The 23875-nt window shown below is 36.3% G+C and overlaps 1 protein-coding gene and 1 long non-coding RNA gene across 2 annotated transcripts; one reads left to right on the top strand and one right to left on the bottom strand.

Annotated features, from left to right (window-relative positions):
• Positions 1–226: 226 nt before the first annotated feature.
• Positions 227–6795, bottom strand: LOC148785217 (uncharacterized). Its single transcript, XR_016067770.1, has 6 exons — positions 6520–6795; positions 6318–6438; positions 5965–6237; positions 5781–5885; positions 5393–5691; positions 227–1824 (listed from the first exon to the last, which is right to left on the bottom strand). It is a non-coding gene; the product is annotated as an uncharacterized LOC148785217 (long non-coding RNA).
• Positions 6796–17756: 10961 nt separating this feature from the next.
• Positions 17757–21919, top strand: MK (mevalonate kinase). The gene is made up of 5 exons (XM_011093722.3): positions 17757–18028; positions 19575–19818; positions 19910–20163; positions 20988–21401; positions 21587–21919. The coding sequence occupies exons 1-5, from the start codon at positions 17896–17898 to the stop codon at positions 21697–21699; spliced, it is 1158 nt and encodes a 385-aa protein (XP_011092024.1). The 5' UTR covers positions 17757–17895; the 3' UTR covers positions 21700–21919.
• The last annotated feature ends 1956 nt before the right edge of the window (positions 21920–23875 follow it).

The raw sequence follows: 23875 nt of genomic DNA, 5'->3' as shown, positions 1-23875 counted from the left end.
TCCCTTGGAGGAGCTTTTGGGTATATTTGATTTTAATGCTTTTGCTATGTTTTTTTTTTTTTTCTGTTTGGTATTTTCAATATTTATGAGGTTTCACGCCAACGGTCATCATATTCAAGAACTACATTCGTGAGAGTGTCAAGGGCAGCTTCGGCGATCGCCTGTCTACCCTTGCTTCCTCCATCTGGGCCTTAGGAGAGACCCATTTCCAGTGAATCGAAGGGGAACAAACTCACTGAGTCTTCCCCGAGGGTTTCAAATGTGAAAAAGGGCGCTGCTCAGCCCACTATTAGTTGTTGTTCCCCCTGTAAGTGGTCACTTGCTCAAGAGCCACGCCCTCGCCCCCTCCACTAGGCTCAGGAGGTTCCTTCCTCAAACACCAATGTTTACTCTTGAGTGGAGTGTTTATACTACTAGCTCCCTCTTACGGGAGCAGGAGGGGAGTCCTTGCTCTCCAAGAAGTTCTTTACTGGATAGGCAGCATCTATCTTCTACCTTGGGAGAGCACCTAATTAGCCTCCTGGTTTCTTTGCATTTTTAGTTATCGTGGCTTCCTTTGGGTTTCTTTGCTTCACCATCCGCTTTTTGATTTCGTATGTGGCTGGGGAGATGGTGAACTGCCCTCAGCCTTCCTCCCAAATATTTTATAAAATTCCATTTACTTCGTTCAAATTTTAATATCATCAAAATTTAAATCTATAATTTATTTACTAATTAACTAAATAAATATTTACCAATTAATCCCATAATATTGTAAAAGTTTGTTATGTTACAAGTTGGGCGCCGAGATTTTGGCTAAAGATGTGAAAAAATCTCCATCTTGAAGTCCTTGTCATAAGGTGCTAGCCCGTAATTCTGAAGTAGCAGAAGGGACCTCCAGGGCGACAACATTAAAATCCTAAAGGCAGTCTCTTAGAGACTCTAACCCCCTCCTGCTGGACCGAGAAAGGGCTCATGGCCATCTTCTAGTGTCACTTACTACTGGCAAGTTAATGCAGGAAAGAGAGCAAAACTGTTGGAAAGTTTAGATTGAGCTAGTCGACAATTGATTTAACTACTGCTGGGCCACCCAAGTGAATGTGGTGAGGAACACTCTACATTAATTCCATTCCTATCGCATTGACAGAGGGCTGCATTCTCGAACTGAGTTAGGTGTCCTAGGGGTCTATGGACGCATCATACTCTGCATAGTTGGGGTTCAGCAATTATGAGGGAGATTAGCCATGACCTCCTCAATAAAGGAGATACCTCCCTATTCCTCCAATGGAACTTTGAGAACTTGGTGTTGCACATCCTGAACTCCTTACAGAAGGTGCTTCAAGCAGGCTATCCATTTATTGGGGACGTCTTCTCATGGCTGAGGGACTGGCATCTCCTCTTGAGGTAAGTTCACCTAGCTTTCTCCTTCAGCGGGAGTGGGGATCTTTGCTGCTAGGGAGCTGCTAGAGGTACTTGGGGAATAACCACTATTCGCGTGCGGACTGCTACTGCAATCATTTTCCTTCAACGGCTCCAATGGGATAAGTAACATCTTCCCCGAGTAAGTATGCAAAGAAATGTTGCGAGTAGGATTCATGGGCTCCTTGGCTACATGGCCTAGGGGTAATACGGGTGCTCCTGGTACCACTTCTAAGGCTTGGGCATCTCCAACTTGAGAATTGATAGTTTTCTGCTTCTCCATCGCACTATTAGGCGTATACATGAATCCCACGTCTTATCTCTATGTTCCCAAACCACGCCTCTTAATGCAAGCAAGAAGTTGCTTGATTAAGTCTAATTTGAGATCTTTGGGTCTAGCCTATCCTAAGTATTGGAATAGAAGACCTGCAAAAAGTATGTTAGAACTTCAGGTCTCAAGTTAGTATAAGATGATAGAAACAAGAATTAAAATTGAAAATGTGTAATATGGAGTAACAATTTAGTGTGTGAGAGTGCTTTGAACAATTGTGTTTATGGGTGTGTAAGTGTTAACAAAATATTACCCTTTACTGAGGGAAAGGGGCCCTTTTTATAGCCCTTGCCCCCTACTAGCTAGAAGAGTCCAGCTTACAAGGGACTCGAGGGAATGGTTGTTGGCGAGGATATACTCCAACTATTAGGGGGATCTTCTTCTTCTGCTCGGATTCCTAATCATGTAAGAGCTAGTCTTTTTAGATTGAGTTCCTCCTTGAATAAAGTTACCCACCTTCTCAGCAGACCTTTGTAGCGAACCAATGCTCCTCTCTAGATCTTCGGTCTTCCATCGTGGCAAGGAAAGATGATCTTTGCTCCAAGTTGTCCGGGTAGGACTCATTCATGTGGCATTTAGGCTTTTTCCAAAGCTGACTTGGTTTCCACGCAAGTGGCCCCAATTGACCTCCTTGTTCCTTCTTAGGCCTTCCGGAGCCTTCTCAATTAATGGTCTTCCGCGGGGGATGGGGGCCGAGAGCTTTTGCCCCTTAGGCTACCTATAACATTAAATCCTTCTTGGGCTACACCCCGCTTTAGGCCTCTCCATGGCCCATTGTATTTTTTGTGGGATCATATGTTAATATAATATATATGCAATTAATACATATTACTGATTTACTTATTTTTATATTATGTATATTATCATATAATATATACTAAAAATAAATAAAATCTAAACCCTTCTAAAATGTTAGAATTCAACAATCGTGAAGAGCTAATTAGATCCTATGGTTTTTATATGTACAATAAAGATCTAGCGTTTGTGAAAATAAGAATAGTATATGATAAATAAGGGCATAACTCTCAACTAAAAATGAATTTTAACGGTGTTAATGATAGTTAACAGAGAGGGTGGGTGAGCAATATTTATAAAAACATAGGGTGTTTTTAAACTATATTTTTAACTCAATGGTTTTGTTGATTTTTTATAACACGGGGGTTTTATGCAATTTAACTATGTACTAACTATAAAATCTCAAAAATCAGCTAGGAATTGGTTTTGTTTCTCTCCAACCCAATTCCTGAAAGAATAAGGTGTGTTGGAATGAAGTTAAAATTATAAAATTAAGTGCTAATTGAATATTTCGCTCTTATAATTAGTAGATTAGAGTAAAATAGACAATATACAAATAGAAACATGAAAATCAATTATAACTTTTGTGTTAGAAGAACAGAGCAAGGCAGAGAGAGTTTATGTAGTTGTATCACTACTTTCAAAGCGAATTTTGACACGATAGTGGTACAATTGTATAGAACCATTTGCTCCACAAGGTTAACACAACTACTCTTTAGCACGTGTGCTCATAGCAGAAAGCTGGAATAACATACTACTATTCTTCATAGCAAAGAAAGAGAGAGAGAGAGAGAGAGAGAGAGAGAGAGAGGAGAGGAAGATGAGAGAGCTGGTCTATGTAAATGCAGAATTTCGAGGCCTATTTTTAGTGAAGAGAGGACTCAGTTGTTGAGATTCTTCACCCTATCTCAACTTGATTTCCTCTAACTCCAGATAAGGATAATGCTTATATGGTTTAATGAAAATAAAAAGATATTAGGCTTATTCAACAGATATCACCAAATCAAAAAATGATAGGTTTAGTCATATGGATAGGCTCATTTCAAAGGCCCAGCCGTTCCAAGGGCAGGCGCACACGTGAGTAACCACCAACCTACAATTTTTAAATTCAAGGTGGTAAGAGCCTCTATTAAAATAAGCAAGAATGGCTTCATTTAAGGAATGTGGGACAAAGAAAAAGAGATATATAGTAGTAGTTATTCCTTACATTCCGTTAGAAGGATTAACTAATTAGAGAACACACTTTTTTGAGTGAAGGAACATGACTTAAGCCTTGATGTATTTCGATTAAATTAATGGTTAGTGGGTGAGGTAACAACTCAACCAATGACAATGAAATAAATTTTGAGCTTTCTAAAGCTCAAGCTGAGACCCCTACAACACATTATTTTCTCAAAATCCGCTATTTCACGATATGTACTTCGAGCACTATTCATGGTCATCCGCTGGTACCTTGAGTTTTTATGAGAAAGAACTCCTTTTCTTTCTTAAAAGATGGTCCCACATTCAGACTCAACTAGATAGCATCATCAAGTCCATATCATTATGGACCACTCAAAAACTCAGCTATGAAGCTATCAGAGTCTACCTGGCCACATTTCATTCAGATAATCCATCAAGTCTCTGTTAGGACCACCCAAAATATAGGTTAAGACTTGATTCAAGCACTAAGAGTGCTGTTTTCAACTATTCTCGTAGGGTTAACACCATATTCCATCAATCCAATATTATGAGTCGCATTACTCTTTTTATATGTTTTTCAGTTTTTTAGCCTATTTACTACAATTTTCATCTTTTTGTTACAAGGTTAGCTTAAAGAAGCATTGTAATTTCGTACTTAGAGAATTGATTTCGTGTCAATCTATCTATCGTACATAAAATCAAGTAATAACACTCTCTTCTTCACCCATTTAACCATTTTTACCTTCTAGCATTTATTTCACGACTTTCCACTCCAAGTAGGTCGAGCACCATATTTTTTGTCCACACCATTTATTTCATGCGACGCATCAAATATATTCTAGCTTACCATGTCACGCATTAATAGATTCAACCATATAAGTAGACACTAGAAAAAAAATAATACATAGTAACAACATTTGTAACGGTCAAGTTATTAATTTGTAACAGTTTTTTTTAATTTGTAATGGTATTTACAACAAAAGACCCTACCACGTTTTTTTAGCCGTTATAAAATATACGTAACGGCTTTCTAGGAAACCGTTACTAGTTGTAACGATAGTAGTAACGGAAAAAGGAAACCGTTACAACAATAGTCGAAATGCAGAAAATGCATTTGGGCCTGTTTTTGGAACGGCTAAATCAAATTTGATTTAATTATTATTGTAGGGGCTTTTGTAATACGTTTAGGTACGGTTGTGCTTCAATGTAGGAGTGGTGTTTGGAATACTATTTATACCGATTATTATTTATGTTGTAATCGTTGTTGTAATCGTTGTTGTATTGATCTTTGTATTTCTTTTTTCAATGGTGTTTGTAATGACATTTGTAACTTATTATACGTATCTTTTTTTTTTAGCACTGCCTTTGTTATTGCTTTTTGCACTGCTTTTGTAACAACGGTTTGGATGGTCGTTTTGAAATTGATAACTAACTTTTGGATGGTATTGTAACGGGCGCTTGACTTTTACGTTAGATATACTTATTCCAAAAGTCATTACAAAATCAGTGATAATTTGTAATATTTAATTGTATTTAATCTATTTTAATATTTGCTTTTGTAAAATTAAATTATTGATTTTTTTGTTAAATGTGCAATATTATATAAAAATATATAATATAACAAGAAAATAAAATTAATTTAATTACAAAAATAAAGGTATTGTTTATCGGGTATCAGAGGATTACCTGGAGGATCGAGCCAGGTGGGATCCATCCGTCACATCCACTCCTTGAGCCTCGCTACCCAAATCAAGGTTGGGGCATGCGCGGTTATTGGGGCGACGGTGATGGAGCAGTGGACCCGTTGGCGCTAGATGGTCCAGCAACAGTCTGGTGGGCCTCGGAGCCGAGATCAAAGACTCGACCCCTATTCCGGCTGCCCGCTGCTGACAACACACCTGTTGCTCGTTCAGGGCCATCGAGCCTCAAAAGGATAATGGAGGATATTGATTATTGTGGTCCTGGCTCTGACATTCCTCCATCAGCTTCAAGAACAGTTACGCGAACAGATTAAATGATTAGATTTAAAAATAATAATTTTAAATTTCAAAATCAAATAATTTTTTATACTTACAGCGACCTCCGCTGCCCTTGGGCCGCTCCATTTGCCTTCCTCCTTTTTTGTATAGCACTTCTCGAACACCTCTATCTGTTTGATCGGGCGTCCGAGTTGTGCCTCCTGTTAAGAAATTATTTAAAGAAATGATTAGAAATTTTAAAAATTAAATAAAATTAATACTATAGGTTAAAAAACTTACCATCTTATACTTGTGGACCCAAATGGAGGACGACCCCTGCGATAGTCGGTAGCAGCTACGTTCGGATTAGCTGCCCAATTGACCTTATTCTTTCCCGACTATGCCTGAAATTCTGGGCTAGCCCAGTACTACAAAAGCTGGGGCCAGATCTCCTCAGCCAGCCACAGCCATCGGGCCAACTGATTTCGGGAACCGCTTCCCCAGGAACTTACCCGCCTACGACTTGACGACTTTGAACATCAACTCATTGTTGTAGTCTCACCAGTAAGACAGCTGCAAATTTCACATATTAAAAAAATATAAATATTAGATAAAAAATATAAGTATTACTTAAAATTAAATATTATTCTTACCTTTAAATTTTGAAACTAGAATAACTAGTGCTTTTGTGGGATCTGTAATATGTTCCCCCAGGGATGTCGATAATGTCCTTTCACTGTAGCATGGATCGCCATGTGAAAATCTCGATCGGACCTGAAAAAATAATTAAATATTAAAAAATAAAAAGTTCCAAATAAAATTTTATTAAATAATTTAACAAATCAACGTACATACCTCGCATCCCGAAGGCTGATATAATGTTTTTGGGACGCTAGTACAGTGGTGGCATTGTTGTTGTTGTTGGTGGTGGTGGTGCATCCCACGGCCTCGCTGGGGCCTATGAACTGTTGGGCCCCGCCGCATCTGACCCCACTGAGGGGGAATCTTCAGGAATTGGTTGCGATTGGGGCGCAGGCTCCGGTGGTGGGTGTGCTGGGGGTACATCCGCACCAACAGCAGGAGGAGACTAGGCGGGCCACGACCGCGTGCACGACCTCATCTCCGAGTAGGCGGAGCACTGATAGTCATAGATCTAAAATGTATAAAAAATATTAAAATATTCACGGATTGTCTAAAATTACTTAAAATTTACATTAAATTTTAATATCCCAAAAATATTCCTAAAAATTGAACTAAAGTCAAATTTTCTTCTAAAATTACATTAAGGTTTATTTTTTCCTAATTATATTATTTTCTTAAAAATTGCATTAAGGTCCATTTTTTTTTCTAAAAATTACATTAAGTTCAATTTTTTCCTAAATTGCATAAGTTTTCTAAAAATTGCATTAAGGTTCACATTTTGCCTAAAGTGACATTAAGGTCCAATTAGTTTCTTAAAAAATGCATAAAGGTCCAATTTTTTCTAAAATTACATTAAGGTCCATTTTTCCTTAATTACATTATTTTCCTAAAAATTGAATTGTGGTCCAATTTTTTTCAAAAAAATTGAATTAAATTTATAATTGCAGAAATTATAAAAATTTATAATTGCATAAATTAAAAAAGTTTTTAATTGTAAAGTTTACAGAAAATTTACATAAAAATTTTAAAAAAATAGAAAATTATGAAAAAATTAGAAAATACAGAATTTTTTTTAAAAAATTCAAAATTAGAAGAAAATATGAAAAAATTGAGAAAGTTTAATAAAAATTTTAAAATTACAGAAATTTTTTTATAAAATTTAAAATTACAGAAAATATGAAAAAATTTTAAAATTAAAAGAAAAAATTTAAAAATTTTAAAATTACATAAATGTATTAGAACTGGCATAAAATTTAAAGTACATACATTTAAAATTACAATATATACGTTTAACAAAATCTAGTCACTAATAAAAATTACATAAATTTTTTCAAATTAAATAAAATGTGACGGGTTACTTATCTACGGGTGGCTGGTGGGTTCGGTGGTGGGCGATGGTGGGGATGGTCGTGGGGTAGGGGCAAGGGAGGGAGAAAAAGACAGAAGAAGAGAAAGAGAAAGAGAAGAGAGAGAGAGAGAGAGAGAGAGGGGAGAGAAAGAAAGAGAGTGTAGGCGGCGGTAGGGGTAGGTGGGGACGGTGGGCTGGTGGTGGGCCTAGTCAGGGGGAGAGGGAGAGTCACGAGGTGAGGAGAGTAAGAGGGAGAAAATAGGAGAAAAATCTACTAAGTACCAGTTTTACATGAATTTTTTTGAACGGCCATAGCTGTTACAAATACTGCTACAATATTACAATATTTGAAAAGTCGTGTAAAAGGCCATTACAAAAATAGAGCAGTTTTTAAAAAATTTTACAAACACCGCTACAATATATTATATTTGTGTTACAATAAACGACATCGTATTGAAGGTGTGTAAAAGACCGTTACAACCTATATTCCAAGATAATAAAATGATATCGTTTTATCCTCACTGTTATAATAACCGTTACAAATGCAATTACAAACTATAAATTATTTTCCATTAAGATGTACAAAAAATAAAAAAAAAATATAGTGGATAATTTGGTGTTGTAGAAACGTATCCATTATGAGGAACAATATAATTGAAATACATAAAAAAAAAATTATAGTTGATATTAATATATTTTCAAAGTATGTAATAAATTGGTATATCCATAAATATTAATATTACATTAATGTAACTATCATCTGACATTCTTGAATTGCATGGATAAATCGGGCCATAAAAATTCAAATCAAACCGTTACATGTGATCAAACTTATAAAAGAATACATTTGACAAAGTTTAGCCTTATTGGTTATACGAATGTCAAGATATCGTACTCAGCACATATGAATAATCATTCAAGCTGATGTACCGTTAAATCAGGCCATGTGATTTTAAATCATACCGTTCGATATGATCTAATAGATACATTCTTATATATATTTAAATTTAGTATAAATCAGGTGTCCGAATTTTAAGATATCGTAATTCTTAATATGAATTGAAAAAAGTTCAAGAGTTGTAACAATTGTACTGGCAATGGTGACGGCATTTGTAACGGCAAATGAAATTAAAAATCTCCTCCAAGCCTTTTTATTTTGCCGCCATTAATTTCAGTTGTAATGGATTTTGTAAAAGGCCTTTTAAAATGTGGTCATTACAAAATTTCATTTCTCTCTATTTGCCCAGCTGGCGTGCAAATTTTGTCACCTTTAATTGTAACAGCCTTAGTAACAGTCGCTTTTTTATTTGAATATTCCAAATTAATAATTTTTTTTAAAAGAAATATTTTAAAAACAATATTGCAAGATCGAAATATGTAGATTATGTAACCTCATATTCATCAGTCTCATAGTCCTAGAAGCTATCTTCATCATCTTTATTATCAGTTTGAGTGTGTTACATCCGTGATGTACCTGCACCTTGCTGGCGTGTAATTTAAAGATCGACAATGATTTATATACCATTAGAATCATGGAGATCGTACATTTGATTGTTCATAGCAACTTCAGGGACTGGTACGACTTCCTCTACCTGATATGTGATATTAGTCCATGGAGACTCATCAACAACTCTCTCAGCCTTGGTTTGCAAACAGCCATCCAACCCGCTTTGTCTCTCTTCATACTTGAGTACTCAGTGTAGTATACTTGTATTGCTTGTTGTGCCAGTATGAATGGTTCATCCTTTTGGTTCACCTTTTTGAAGTTTCTATCAACGAGGTGATAGCATGGGTGTACCTTCATGTCTCTTACTGGATCGACCCAATGATACTTGAACAGAATGATGTGCAGGTTCGGAATAAGTGGATATGTCAATAGAATGATCTCTTAGATTATCCCATAGAAGTCATCGTCCTCGTCTATATACGTTGAACTTTTCACTCATACCTCATAATTCATGGTTGACTTACCGACCCTGTGACGTTCCATGTGGAAATTGCAACCATTCACAAAGTAGTAAGGAAACGTCGTCACCTCTGCATTGAGACCTCAATAATGACATTTTAGCAGTTCGTTGTCTATGTAGTTCATCTCGGGATAGACCTGCACGTACATATTTGCTACAATTTTTATGTAGCACAACATACAGTTTCAAATCGATAAAAAATGCATAAACTTACACATCGTTTGAACCAATCCTTGAAATTAGTCGATACAAGTCGATCAATAATTGGGTCGTTCGAATGGTCAGTTCATTCAAGAATGATCTGTGTGGAAATTTAGTGAAATTATAAATACATATATAAACTTAAAATGTATATTAAAATTGCAAAGTTGAAAAATAACAATTTACTCATAATATCGCATGACTACTTCATAGTTGGTCAATATGTCCGTCCCAATTATGTGGCGTTTCGGTCCACTGAGCCATCTCTAGGCACCACTAGCTCAGCTAGAGTAGTTGAAAATAGACCATTAGATTCCATCTCCGTTGCTCGTAAGATCATTGTTTCTATGAGGTATGCTTCGTTTGGATAGAACGTTCGGTTCAAACTACTGTGATGAAAATAAATTGATTTCTTCGATAATGGATGCCTCGACATGTGCTTTGTTCTTCTCCTTTTTCTTCAAGTCACATAGGAACCTTTCAAAGGGGTACATCCACTTGTATTGCATTGGCCTTCCTATGCGAGCCTCATATAGTAGGTGAACAATTTAGGTGCTCATTAAGTTGAAAACAACTGGGTGAAATATCTTCTCAAGGTTGCACATGATGGGTGCAACACTATTTTTCAACTCGTGTAGCTTGGCAACATCAGCATGGTCTAGCATATGCTTTGGAATAAAAGACTCAAATCCATTAATGCACTCCATACATGCTCGGGAAGCATCTCACGAATGGCAACCACGATCAATTTCTGCATGAATACGTGACAGTCGTGGCTCTTCATGTTGTGCATCCTCAACTCCGTCATGTCAACGCAGCGGGCAAATGTTAGACGCATAGCTATTGAGAAACTTAAAACCATGAATTCAGTCACATATAATCATCTTCTGCTCCTTTGTTAAGGTATAGACCGCTTTAGGCATGGCGTTCGGTCTACGTTCATCCAACTCAAGCTCCGGACGATTACAGATTATCTTAAAATCCTTCCGTGCATATAAATTATCCTTCATTTTGCCCTTTATGTCCATTACGGTGTTGAATATATTGTCAAACACATTTTTCTCAATGTGCATGACATTAAGGTTGTTACAGATCGGATGCCTTGCCCAGTACGGAAGATCCCAAAAGATATTTTCTTCGTCCACTTGTGGTCGCTACCATAGCCAGAAGTTAGTGCCAATGGCATTTCAACTACAGGACTGATTTCTGCAACCCAACTGCGGATCTAATCTCCTATTAGTCTCGGACATGCAATCTTATATTCAACACGATTCTTCCTAAAGGCTTTCTTTTTCCTTCAACAGGGATGGTGCTTAGGGAGAAACTATCTAGTCAGGGGGAGAGGGAGAGTCGTGAGGTAAGGAGAGTAAGGAGAAAATGGGGGGAAAAATATGCTAAGTACCAGTTTTATATGAATTTTTTGGAATGGCCATAGCTGTTACAAATACAGCTATAATATGTATTACAATATTTGAAAAGCCGTGTAAAAGGCTGTTACAAAAATAGAGCAATTTATAAAAGATTTACAAACACCACTACAATATATTATATTTGTGTTACAATAAACGACATCGTATTGAAGGTGTGTAAAAGTCCATTACAACCTATATTCCAAGATAACAAAATGATATCGTTTTATCCTCACTGTTATAATAACCGTTACAAATGCAATTACAAACTATAAATCATTTTGCATTAAGATTTACAAAAAAAAATGTAGTGGACAATTTGATGTTGTAGAAACGTATCCATTATGTGGAGCAATATAATTGAAATACATAAAAAAAAAATTATAGTTGAGGATATATTTTCAAAGTATGCAATAAATTAGTATATCCATAAATGTTAATATTACATTAATATAACTGTGATCTGACATTGTTGAATTGCATGGGTAAATCAGGCCGTCAAAATTCAAATCAAACTGTTAGATGTAATCAAACTTATAAAAGAATACATTTGGCAAAGTTTTGGCCTTATTGGTTATATGAATGTCAAGATATCGTACTCGACATATAGGAGTAATCTTCAAGACGGTGTACCGTTGAATCAGGCTATGTGATTTTAAATTATACCATTTGATATGATCTAATAGACACATTCTTATGTATATTTAAATTTGGTATAAATCGGGTGTCTTAATTTTAAGATATCGTAATTCTTAACATAAACTTGAAATAGTTCAAGAGTTGTAACAATTGTACTGGCAATGGTGACGGCGTTTGAAGGCTTTCTTGTTCCTTCAACAGGGATGCTGCTTAGGAAAAAACTGTCTATGGCAATTAAAGTAGCACGTTTTCCTACCGTGCTGCAAATGGAATGCCCGTGTGTCATCTATACAAACTGGACAACCCATAACACCAATGGTACTCTACCAAACGCCATCCCATTGGCGGGTAGGTCATTGGCAATCCAAATCAAACACAGCCCGCATATGAATGCCTGTTCCGTGGCATTGTCGTACGTTCGAACACCAACATACCATAACTGCAACAACTCTTCGATTAGCGGTTCCAAGTACATATCGATCAGACGCTTCGGATTGGAATGGCCAGGGATCATCATCATAAGAAACATGCACATAGAACACATGCACATACTCGAGAGAGATTGTTCGGTGTAATGATAATGAGAGAACATGAATAAGTACGACCATATTGCTCGTGCGGCGCAAAACTGTCTGTGCAAAGGCCTAGCCGAAATTACGCTGCTCGTCTGCAAAATTGGGGTACATCCAGTCAAAATGCTTCCAAACCTCTACATTGAAAGGATGACACATTGAGCCCCCCTCCATCTGATGTGTGGCATGCCATGTCATGTGCTCCGTAGTTCATCTCGAAGCATACAACCTCTGCAAATTGGGAGTAAGTGGCAGGTACCTAAGGACAGCATACAAGGACTTCTTGTAGTAGGGGTCTCACTCTTGGGTCGGCTTGTACCTAGCGTCTCCACAAAACTTGCAGTATTCCAAATCAACGTCGTCCTTTCAGTACAGCATGCAACCATTCTTAAACGCATCATTCTTCTCAATGAGTAAACCCAAATCCTTTGTTAAGGTCTTCGTACTGTACTAAATCTTTCGGCAGACTGTGACTGGGGGTCCACTAGGATATTTGATCATATGATCGCTTAAAAATATGACCGTCCGCCTTGATATCCACCAACTTAACAATATATGCCAATTGAAAATTGGGTGCAACTGTTCCATAATATTGGTCGTCAGCATGCACTACATTGTAAAAATGGTCTTCCAATCCTGACACATAATCATAGGGGTCACCGCCATAATAATATGAACTAGGACGGGTATTAATAAGGTAGGACCTCGTACCATCATCAGGCACACCATCGTGATAAGAAGAAAAATAACTCGGCCTGGCTGCAAAAAACCCATCCTCTGCGCCCAATCCATTTGTTGTTCATTACCCCAATGTGTATAATTACCCACCTCATGAACAGCTGGGATTTGCTCTCTGGCACTGGAAGGACAGTCACAGCATCAAAGTACTCTAGCACTCTCTCCTCATCATAAGAAGTCCAATTATAATATTTTGGCATCCTCGAGTACATAAGTGATAACTGACATCGTCGGTGTTCTGAACTTTGTGTTTTTCACTTCCGGCAAGGGCACTCAATTTTGTCTCATTGCATATGTCCACTGTGACACTTGGCCCATTCTATCAAAGTCTTAACCCCACATCAAACTACAGTGTAAGACCTGCCTTTCCCGAGAGGTTCTTATGGTACATTCATCTCCTCTGTACTCGTAACATGATGATATATATATATATATATCACTGCATATTCACACGTATAAATATATATATAATTATATAATTCGATGACCTATAAATTTATAATATTACATTACACTAATTAAGAATACATAACATATAAGATCAAAAAATTATAAAATTAAAATAAGTAAACAATAATTAATTTAATTAAAATAAAAGGACTAAATTAGTCGTAGTTATCTAGTCAACCAACTTAAGAGATGTTCAACAGTTGACTATCCAAAAATCAAGTAATAATCTACCTAATCAAGTGTATATGCACGAAAATAAAAATATTGAGAATGTGTATGGTTAATAAGCAATTCTACAATAAATAAATTGAAATAAAAACAACTAGCAACACAATTATATATAAACTATTTTATACCAGCTTTTGTAACGGCTCTTGGAACGATCAATATAGCCGTTAAAAAGTGTAGCCATTATCATGTATGCGTTTGGAACGACTTCTGTAATACTATCTAGAAAAAAACGTCGTCCCTATTCATGTGGTTTTTGTAACACCTTTTTATTATACAGTTTATCATGTTTTTTCCACAATGATTGTAAAGGCTTCTCATTTTTTTTCTCAATCTGTTACAAATATTACACACCGTTATAAAAAACATAGGAACATAGTAACGCCAAATATATGTAATGTATTTACGGCTAGCATAATGGGAAAAGTTGGTTGTCCCTAAATTCAGAAACTATTAAAAAAACTATTACAAGTTGTAACAACTGTAATTTTGTAACGACTTTACGGATACATTAAAATTGTAACGGCTTCTTAAATGACTTTGGGCATCACAAAAAACTTAAATTGTTATCAACCCTTGCATGACGTCATAACATCCAATCTACTACAAATACGTAACAAAAGTCGTGCGTATGTGGCCGTTCCTAAAAAGCTGTTACAAATCCCGAATTTTTTGGTAGTGAGAGCTTGAGGAACTTTTGTTAGAAAATAGTAGAAATAGTGTTTAGGATAAAAATTCCATTTGAAAGACATATCTATCCTAGAAATCACAATTTCTAGTAATTACAACCTTGTCAGCTTCTAATACTATCTTTGAATCAGCCTTATTCCAAGACTACCAGAGTTTAGGTCACTACATAGTGAAGGCAAATACTACACATTATTAATACTAATATTTTTGCATATGTAAGTTTGAGGAAGGTATTTCCTTTTACCCAAAACTCCAGCAGTAGAGGAGTTGCCCATGCAGACAACTTCGCCATCGATTGTCTTGTGGAATTCGTGGAATAACAACTTGTTGGAACAGAAATGTTTTGAGACACTTATGTCCAATACCCAATCATGCTCTTGACGAGCATATCATTGACTTACACCTCCATATTGAGGCTTATTTGATTTTAAAGATCTTGACCACCAAATGCTAATAGGTGAATTGTTGGGGGTGGTGGGGGGGTATAGTTGTTGTACCATTTCTGGAAGGGTACCCTCTTATCCTGATTATCTGTTTTGGTATTCTTGATCACTCCCTTGTCCTTTCATTCTTGCGTATCTTGCCAAGGCCTTCCATTTTGCATGCTCGAGTTTCTTCCATATTAATATATTTATCGGCTTCACCTAAGAGGTTGTCAAAATCGGGAACAAGCTTCTTGTTAGGGACTTAAAGAAGTGTCGGTCCTTCAATCCCTGCACAAAAGCATTTGCTAGTACCTCCAAAGTCGTTGAAGGGATCTCCTTAAAGAAGTCCCTGTCCTACAATACTTTTATCATGGGAACTATTGATCTCTATCAATCAAGATTCAACAACTTAGGAAATAGGGGCATAAGTATCTTGTTTCTGTAGGAAAATTCAACATAAGTTGCATTTCAAATGAGTGAGATGTGCAGGGAGGTTAATTACATATCCTTATTACTTTAAGGGAGCCATTTTTTTTGCCGGGTAAAATGAAATTCACCCCCCCTGTATTATTAAAAAGGTTCAAAGTACCCTATGTGAAATAAAACACTAAAAAATCCCCATATGATACTAAAAGTATAGCAAATAACTCCCTTGGCTCTGGAGGTGTAGCACACTCGCCTTCCTTGCGAATGGAAATTAATTTTCAATAATAAATTAATTTTGTATCTTAATTTATGATATGTTAGATCTTTCTTGTTATACATCTAACGGTTAAGATTTGCAAAAAAATAGATCAACGACAAGATTTCATTTGATTTTAAATCAAAGGTCCAGATTCAACACATAATTCAATTGTTTAAATTTCCGTTAGCTTAAATTAACGATCCAAATCTAATATACAAATTTTATCATATTTTTATTTTTTTTAGGTAAATATAATTTTCATTAAATAAATAGTACAATCGTACAGTACAACAGTGCTCATTGTGTGGCGTTTCCCTGTCTCCCTCGACAGGCCAAGGGATACGCTAAAGTCTATATAACGCACAAGAACTAACAGAGTGAGTTAAAGAAGCACTAAGAATTCTTTGTCTAACCTCTTCCACAATGAATCTAGCAAGTGCGGTCGGTTCTTGCTCAGACTGCTCAAAACGTCTCAAGTTCCGTTCCTTCCAAATATGATACACACAATGAAGCAGTAGCATATGATAAGCCAGATTAATAATATGTTGCCCTCTCCATTTTTTTGTAGCCCAATCTATATCCATTGGCCAATCTCGATTCGACTAATTGAAGCGAAAAGATCGTCGAATAAATATTTAAATATATTTAAAAAAATATATTTTATTCTCCAACACACCATCTCCCTCCCACCCCACCCACCTCTACCTCCTCACCGCCACCGTCGTCCCTCGTCGTTGTTGTCCTCTTACAACAACTGATGCCCAACCATTGTAGTCCGCCTCCTCCATGCCCCGTCGTTGTCCCCTCCTCGCCTCGTACCCTGCCATCCCCACCCCCTTCCTCGTGTGTCTCTTCCTTCTTTTCGATCTGCTTCCTCTCCATTTGGTTCCTCCCCATACCCCCTCCTCCCCTCCCCTCCCGCCCTTTCCTAGCGTCGGCGCGGTAACAGTCGGCACTCCTGACCCTCTCCTTCTATATATATATATATATTAAATATATATGAATAAATATCTATTTTAAGTAAAAAGATATAAGTTATGTATTAAATATATAAAATACATATTTTAAAATATATTTATAAATTTAACTAATATTTAATAAGATCTGAACCATTCATTTATGTCATATGAGATTTAACAACGGAAAAATAAGGGTAAAATATCATTTAAAATAATTAAATTAAAAAGCAAATAAGAAAACGGTGTGTGTGATGCACCTCTGGCGCTGAATGAGTTGTTTGCTATATTTTGAGTATCACTGAGATTTTTTTAATGTTTTATTTTTTACAGGGGTATTTAAAACATATTTAGAAACACAAAGTTTAATTGCATTTTTCCCATTTTTTACCTATTAACTATTTCAAATGGGTGTAGTTTGCATTTATCCCCTAGTTAATTATGTGATTTCCTGTCATTCTCCTTAATTCATAAAGATAATTAAAATCTAAACATACCCTGCATTTATTTAGAGGATGTTTGTGGGTAAGATTATAAAATATTTATTAAGTATATTAAAAAACTGTTATAAAGTGTTTGAGAACTTTTTTTGAATAATTAATATAATTAGCTTCTTAAGTTTGTATTTCAATTATTTTATTTTTTTAAATTTATTTATTGATTTCAGTGTTTCTAAATTTTAATTTTTTTCTTAATTTGGTCAATCCGACCATTTTATGACGGATTTATGGCTGAATTTTGACTTTTTAGAGGATAGAATATACTATATTTAGAAAAATATCATAAATAAATTATATATATATTAAATCTACAAAAAAGATTATTTAAAAAATGCGTCCCTCCAACTTTTTGTTCGAAATCCCAATTGTTTACATTTAATATTATTTCATTCGAACACTTTCAAAATTTATTTTTAAAATAAGATTTGATATTTTATAAATTCTAAAAATATTTAAAGAATGTATATTTTTTTATTTATATTATATTATATTTAATATTTACAAATCACATAAATAAAAAAGAAAAAAACTAAATACAATAAAATATGTAATAAGAGAGTAAGAGACTCAAGAGAGTGTGCGGTCACGCGAGAATCATGCGAGTGAAATACCATTGCTATAGGCACACCAAAATCAGGCATCATTCAAAGTTAAGACTCTGAATCATGAATTTCTCCGCCATCGCCAGCCCGCCATTCACACACACACACGCACACAGAGGAATCTCTATATATACATTAGTCGTAGATTAATAGTCAGAGGGGATCAGTCGCAAAGGAGCATGGAGGTCAGAGCCAGAGCGCCCGGGAAAATCATACTCGCCGGTGAACACGCGGTGGTCCATGGATCCACCGCCGTCGCTGCCGCCATCGATCTCTACACCTACGTCTCTCTTCGGTTTCCTACTCCCACTGGTACTTTAACGATTCTCTATTTCATATTATTTATTGCGTCTTACTTTGGAGTCCGATTGATTTGAAAATTGATTGTCACAATTAGTGTGTACTGCGGTTTCCGTTGATTTGGTTTCTGGACTGACTTCTATTATTTGTTGTGGGAATTAGTTTGGTTTGGCTTTATTGGAGTTAAATACATTTCATTAGTCTGACAATCTATCCTCAGCTTTCTTCTTGTTTCGAGAATCAGATACGAACACTACTTGTTCGTGATTATTGTACCAAATTTTGAGATAAAACTCCAGATCCTAATCTTACTTTGGATAATTAGAATTTGCGACTCTCTTATCACTTGGATGATCATAAGATGTAATTATTATATTTCTAATTCAGCTCCAGTTGTTTGTGAATGAGTAGTTTTACTGCATGCAACGAATGGACAGGCATTAACACAAGTGTTAGGCATTTTTCATGCATCAGGAAAGCTTAAGAATTTTTGGTTCAGTTTTCAACTGTGCGCTTTTGCAGAGTGAGCTAAGTGAAGTTTGTACAGCATGCATGCGAAAGGCTATTAATCTTGATATTGGTTTGTGCTTGAGCTTGATTTTTTTAAGAGGTTATGCCAAATTATGGCTCCAAACAATTAGAAAGAAAGGCTGTATGGAGTTTTCATAGTTGAATGGCCCAGAGAAAAGTTCAGTGAGTGTTTTGGTGGTATACTCAATTGCAATTTTTGTCTGGCAAATGTGGGTAGGCATACTAATTTTGAATACTGATAAAGACATGACACTTTTCACCTTCCACTCAAAATTTTTAGTGAGGAAGTAATAATTTTGCTGTTTATATAAAGTGACTGAAAGATTTTTCCTTGAAAAAAAGGATCATATATAAATTTTCTTTGAATTGAAACATTATAGAGGTAATATACGAGATACTCATGAGAGAGCCTCTAGCATTCAAAAGAAAACCTTTCTCGACTGTTTGATATAAAAATGTATTGATTACATTTCAAAAGTTCTTGGTTTCGCCTGGTTATTGAAAGCCAGCCATGTCCCTTGAACCTTCTCTTTTGCATAGTGTGAAATATACTAAATGGAAATTTATGATTTCAAACCCATAACTCTATATCCATTTCCCACTAAATCAAATATGCTACTCTGTTGATTAAATTGGTATCTATGAATGATTTGACTTAAATCAGTTGATAGTGTTAGCAGTGCCACGCTTTTAAACGAAAAAAGTATTAAACGAAAAAAGTATCAATTCATATCCTTTTCTTTTTAGTGGAGGGGAGAATGGAAGGGACATTTTGTGGCTGGTTGGTTTTCCTTTACCAATTTTGGTTTGATGATAATGAACAGGGTGAAGTAGACCATAGTTTTTGTTTTTTCTTTCTGAGGATACTATCAATATCAATACATGGTTTTCTGTATATCAAAATTAACAACCATGTGTTCTCATACTTTATATGGCAAATAAGCACGTATATATGCTTTGTATTGGTGTTGTAATGATGTCTCTAAATTTCTCTCTTATTTTTCAATACTTTTTTTCGGGGAACTAGATAATGATAATCAACTAAGACTCCACCTCAAGGATGTGGGATTAGAACTTTCTTGGCCGGTTGGAAAACTTAAGGAAGCTCTACCTAAACTGAACAGCCTTTCTGCTTCTGCTCCGTCATCATGTTCACTAGAGACCTTCAAAGCAATAACTTCTCTGGTGGATGAACAAAATATTCCTGAGACTAATTCTAGTCTTGCTTCGGGTGTTTCAGCTTTTCTCTGGTTGTATACTTCCATTCATGGGTATGCATCTTACACTTTTTACATGTATTTCGATTTTTTTTAAGAATGAACTTTTCTGTATCTGATTGAGTTGCGTCTTTTACTTTATCAGTGATAAGGCAGCTAAAGTTGTTGTGACTTCTGAGCTGCCATTAGGCTCTGGCTTGGGTTCATCTGCGGCTTTTTGTGTTGCGCTATCTGGTGCCCTCCTTGCTCTATCTGAATCTGGTAAATTGGATTTTACCGATCAAGGTTGGCAGATTTTTTCAGACAGTGACCTGGAACTGGTTAATAAATGGGCTTTTGAAGGTGAAAAGATAATCCATGGGAAGCCATCTGGCATAGACAATACAGTTAGCACCTATGGTACGTAACATTACAATTCAACCGTATCTTTCAACCCCACCATCCCCTGACAGGAAAATAAAAGGATAAAGGTAAACAGAGAAGGAAGAAATTCCTCTTTGTCCTGAATTTAGGATGTGAGAATCACTAATTCTGGGAACAATAGTTAACTATGCTCTTACATTTCAAAAACCATGAAGAGTCCATGAATTTAAAAGCGTCAAATTGCTTAATGATATTCCAGAATCCTTTTTGCTAAGATCATAGTTTAGAGCAATTGATTACACAACCATACAATGCTTTTTTTAGGGATGGAGTTTATTATCATATTTCGAAATTTAACTCAAGAGGACTCAGAAATTGGTGTTTCACTCAATCTAGAACTGAATAGATTGGTCTATGAGCCATGTTCTCCCAGGCAGGTATAATAACAAGAGAATAACTCAGGATACTTTATTTTTTAAATATTTTTTAACATTTTTTTAATTTACTTTTTACACTCACGCACCCAATACACGAATACACCCAAGGTTCGAACACGAGACCTCTCATAGGAAGCCTTGTGCCCGAACCATTGGGCTGTCTACTTTTAAATTCTGGTGCCAACCTCATAAAATTCTGGACTGTCTTTGAGATGTCCTTCCGTTTGTTACCATGTTGTTTATAAAATCCTTTCCAGGTTGTCTTTCCCTTCATAAACTATTTGGTCATTTCCAACCACATATCTATAGGAGACAACCTGAGAATACTGTTACATCACATCAGAAAAACTTGCTTGTTCTGGCTTAATGACATGTAATGCTGGGAAAACTTTGACCTATTCAACTAATATATTTCATTGCCAGGCAACATGATAAAATTTAGGTCCGGTCAGCTTACACGCATCAAGACAAATATGCCTCTTAAAATGCTAATTACCAACACAAAAGTTGGAAGAAACACGAAAGCTTTGGTAGCTAGTGTGTCAGAGAGAACGCTGAGACATTCTAGCGCCATGGCTTCTGTATTTAATGCTGTGGATGCAATTAGCAACGAGTTGGCTGCTATCATCCAATCACCGGCTTCTGATGATCTTGCTGTAACCGAGAAAGAGGAAAAATTAGGAGAACTTATGGAGATGAATCAGGGGTTACTCCTGTGCATGGGTGTCAGCCACCTCTCTATTGACACTGTGATCCGAGTTGCATTGAAATACAAGCTATCAACTAAACTTACAGGAGCAGGTGGAGGAGGCTGCGTTTTGACATTACTCCCGACCCGTATCCATTTAGTTTTTCACTAACCTTCTGTACTTCTATTATATTTCTTACCATTTTTTCTGCAGCTAAAGTTACTGTTGCTTGATAAATCTTTGTTTTCTAAAGATCTTATCCTGCTCTCTCATGCCATATCCTACTTGACATTTACTTTGAAAAAATGTGTTTTTCTTGACTGCATGATGCAGTATTATCAGGAACAGTTGTTGATAAAGTGATTGCAGAGCTAGAATCATGTGGGTTTCAGTGTATGATTGCTGGAATTGGTGGCAGAGGCATGGAGGTTAGCTATAGTTATTAACTTCGCCCAGAAGCAAACATCCAAAGTGTAAGATTTCTAACCATATCTTCAAATAATAATTTGAAGATGTAAAACCCTTTACCCCCCCATTTCTTGGTGTTTGTACCATTACTTTCATCGAACTGCCTATTTTTCGGTTGTATGAAAAGTGACACTCTTGGTAATGTCATATTTTGCTTCGCATCTCTGAAAAAAATAAAAATGTTTTTATTTGTTCCCATGTTACTATTTTCTGTTGTCTGGAGTTGGAAAAAACCAACCATGTTCACCATGATTCCCAAACAATTGCGAAAGTGACAAGCATACCACTTCAGTTGAACTTTTTACATTCGGTTTACCATTTTATGGTAACTGATGGTTCTAGTTGGAGCATCAAGGTATAACAGAAGGAAATGGAGAAATGAAGGTGGAAAGTGAAATATGATGCATTTTTGGCTTGTGAACTCAGCCCTTCTTCTTCCTTTCTTCCCATAATCCTCTCTTCAGGCCTAGCTCCCCACTACATCGGTCTCCCATCACCTCTGCCATTGACATACCACCATCCACGCCAACGCCACAATCAGACTTCACAAAACAATCACATGTTTTGTGATTTAGGAGTTGGCTAGATGGGCTTGGGAGACGAGTTGGCTAGGTTCGGAAACAAAAATGCAACGGACTGGACTTTTTGGTGGTTTAAGGCTAGGTGTGTAGAGGTGGGCTTGGGATTTAGGAGTTGGGAGGGAGACGAGTGCCTGCTGGGAGCAAGATAGCATTAGGTTTTGGTTTCAAGGTAGGGAGAGAGGCGGGGCCTAGGTCCGGAGAGTAGCCGCAGGGTTTGGGGAAAGATAATGGCAGGCCGCAGGACTTGATGTTGGGTCGAGACGGGCTTACAGTGGGTTAGAGGTGGGAATGCAGTTAGTCATTAGTGACGAGGTGAAACCATGAAAGGTGCCACTGCGTAGGGCTATGTAGGATTGGAATGTAAGGTTTGGGGATTAGGATTGTCGAGATTTCGGTGTTTAGGTTCGTTTGCACCATGTAACAAGCACCTTCATAAAATCAATCATGCATAATCATAACAATTGCACGAAGATATATAGGAATACACCAAAGCATCGTCTCTCCATGATTTTCTTGAATTGTTTGGTTGGACAAGTTTCAAGTATTGTTTCTCTAAATACATTCATATCTCGGACGTGCAATGTTACTTTTATGCTAACAAAGACTCCATCCACAACTCTTTTCATGGAGAGAACGTGTATGAAATTCTTTTACTGAAATACACATTCAAATGACATTACAATATTTAAAATAAGGCTAAATTCTATTTTTTTTTCTTCTATTTTCTCCTCTATATTTTTAGGGAATAGCTATTAGCCCCTCATTTGTTAGGAAAATAGGCAAAACCCCCTTTTTGTTTTTACTAAACCCCCCTTCCATTTTTTTTTTTTTTTTGAGAAAGGTAAATTTCATAAATGGGAAAAGGAGGTATAATACAACAGTACTCGTATGATATGTTATCTTTCGACAGGCCAAGGAATACGCCATAATCTATAAAGTGCACTAGAGCTAACAGAGTTAGGAAATTTTTTGCTAAAAATCCGTAGTCTGACATCCTCTATGATTAAGCTAGCTAACATAGCCGGCGACCTCGAAGTGTGCTCGAACCGTCTCATGTTGCGTTCCCTCCAAATGTCGTAAACGCATGCCCCAAGTAGCGTACGGTATGCCATGTTAATAATGTGTTTGTCCCTCCACTTCCTAGAAGCCCATTCAATATCCATCTGCCACTGTCTGTTAGGCCAAAAAAATCGAAATAGTTCGTCTGATAATAGTCAAACAACATCTACTATAATGACAATGAAAGAACAAATGCGTGTGGCATTAAAAATAGAGGGAATGTATTTGCCCCCCTTCCATTAAAAATAGAGGGAATGTGGGAGTCACGCACCTTACTTGCTATTAGGCATGTCTTTTGGCGTGTTCTGACTCTTCTTTTTGCCTTAATTGATTAGAATGCCCTTATAGTATGCTTAAGATGAATCCTTGTCAAAATGTACTTGTTTTTTAACCATTTTATTTTTTTGCATTTTCCTCCCTCCTAAGAAAAAAAATAATTTTGTTCTTACACTTATTTAGTTAAATATCAAACTATCAAAAATATATTTCTTAAATATATTTATTGAAGTATAAA

This window comes from Sesamum indicum, linkage group LG10 (assembly GCF_026168435.1).
Source record: "Sesamum indicum cultivar Baizhima isolate 11 linkage group LG10, ASM2616843v1, whole genome shotgun sequence".
Classification (NCBI taxonomy): domain Eukaryota; kingdom Viridiplantae; phylum Streptophyta; class Magnoliopsida; order Lamiales; family Pedaliaceae; genus Sesamum; species Sesamum indicum.
The sequence above is the reverse complement of the archived record's forward strand: the minus strand, read 5'-3'. Positions and strand labels throughout refer to the sequence as shown.

Excerpts from the sequence above, each read along its gene's own strand:
- MK (XM_011093722.3), top strand. The coding sequence starts at position 17,896 with ATGGAGGTCAGAGCCAGAGCGCCCGGGAAAATCATACTCGCCGGTGAA. Across the intron at positions 20,164-20,987 it reads CAATACAGTTAGCACCTATG|GCAACATGATAAAATTTAGG; the intron begins GTACGTAACATT and ends TTTCATTGCCAG. Across the intron at positions 21,402-21,586 it reads TTTGACATTACTCCCGACCC|TATTATCAGGAACAGTTGTT; the intron begins GTATCCATTTAG and ends TGCATGATGCAG.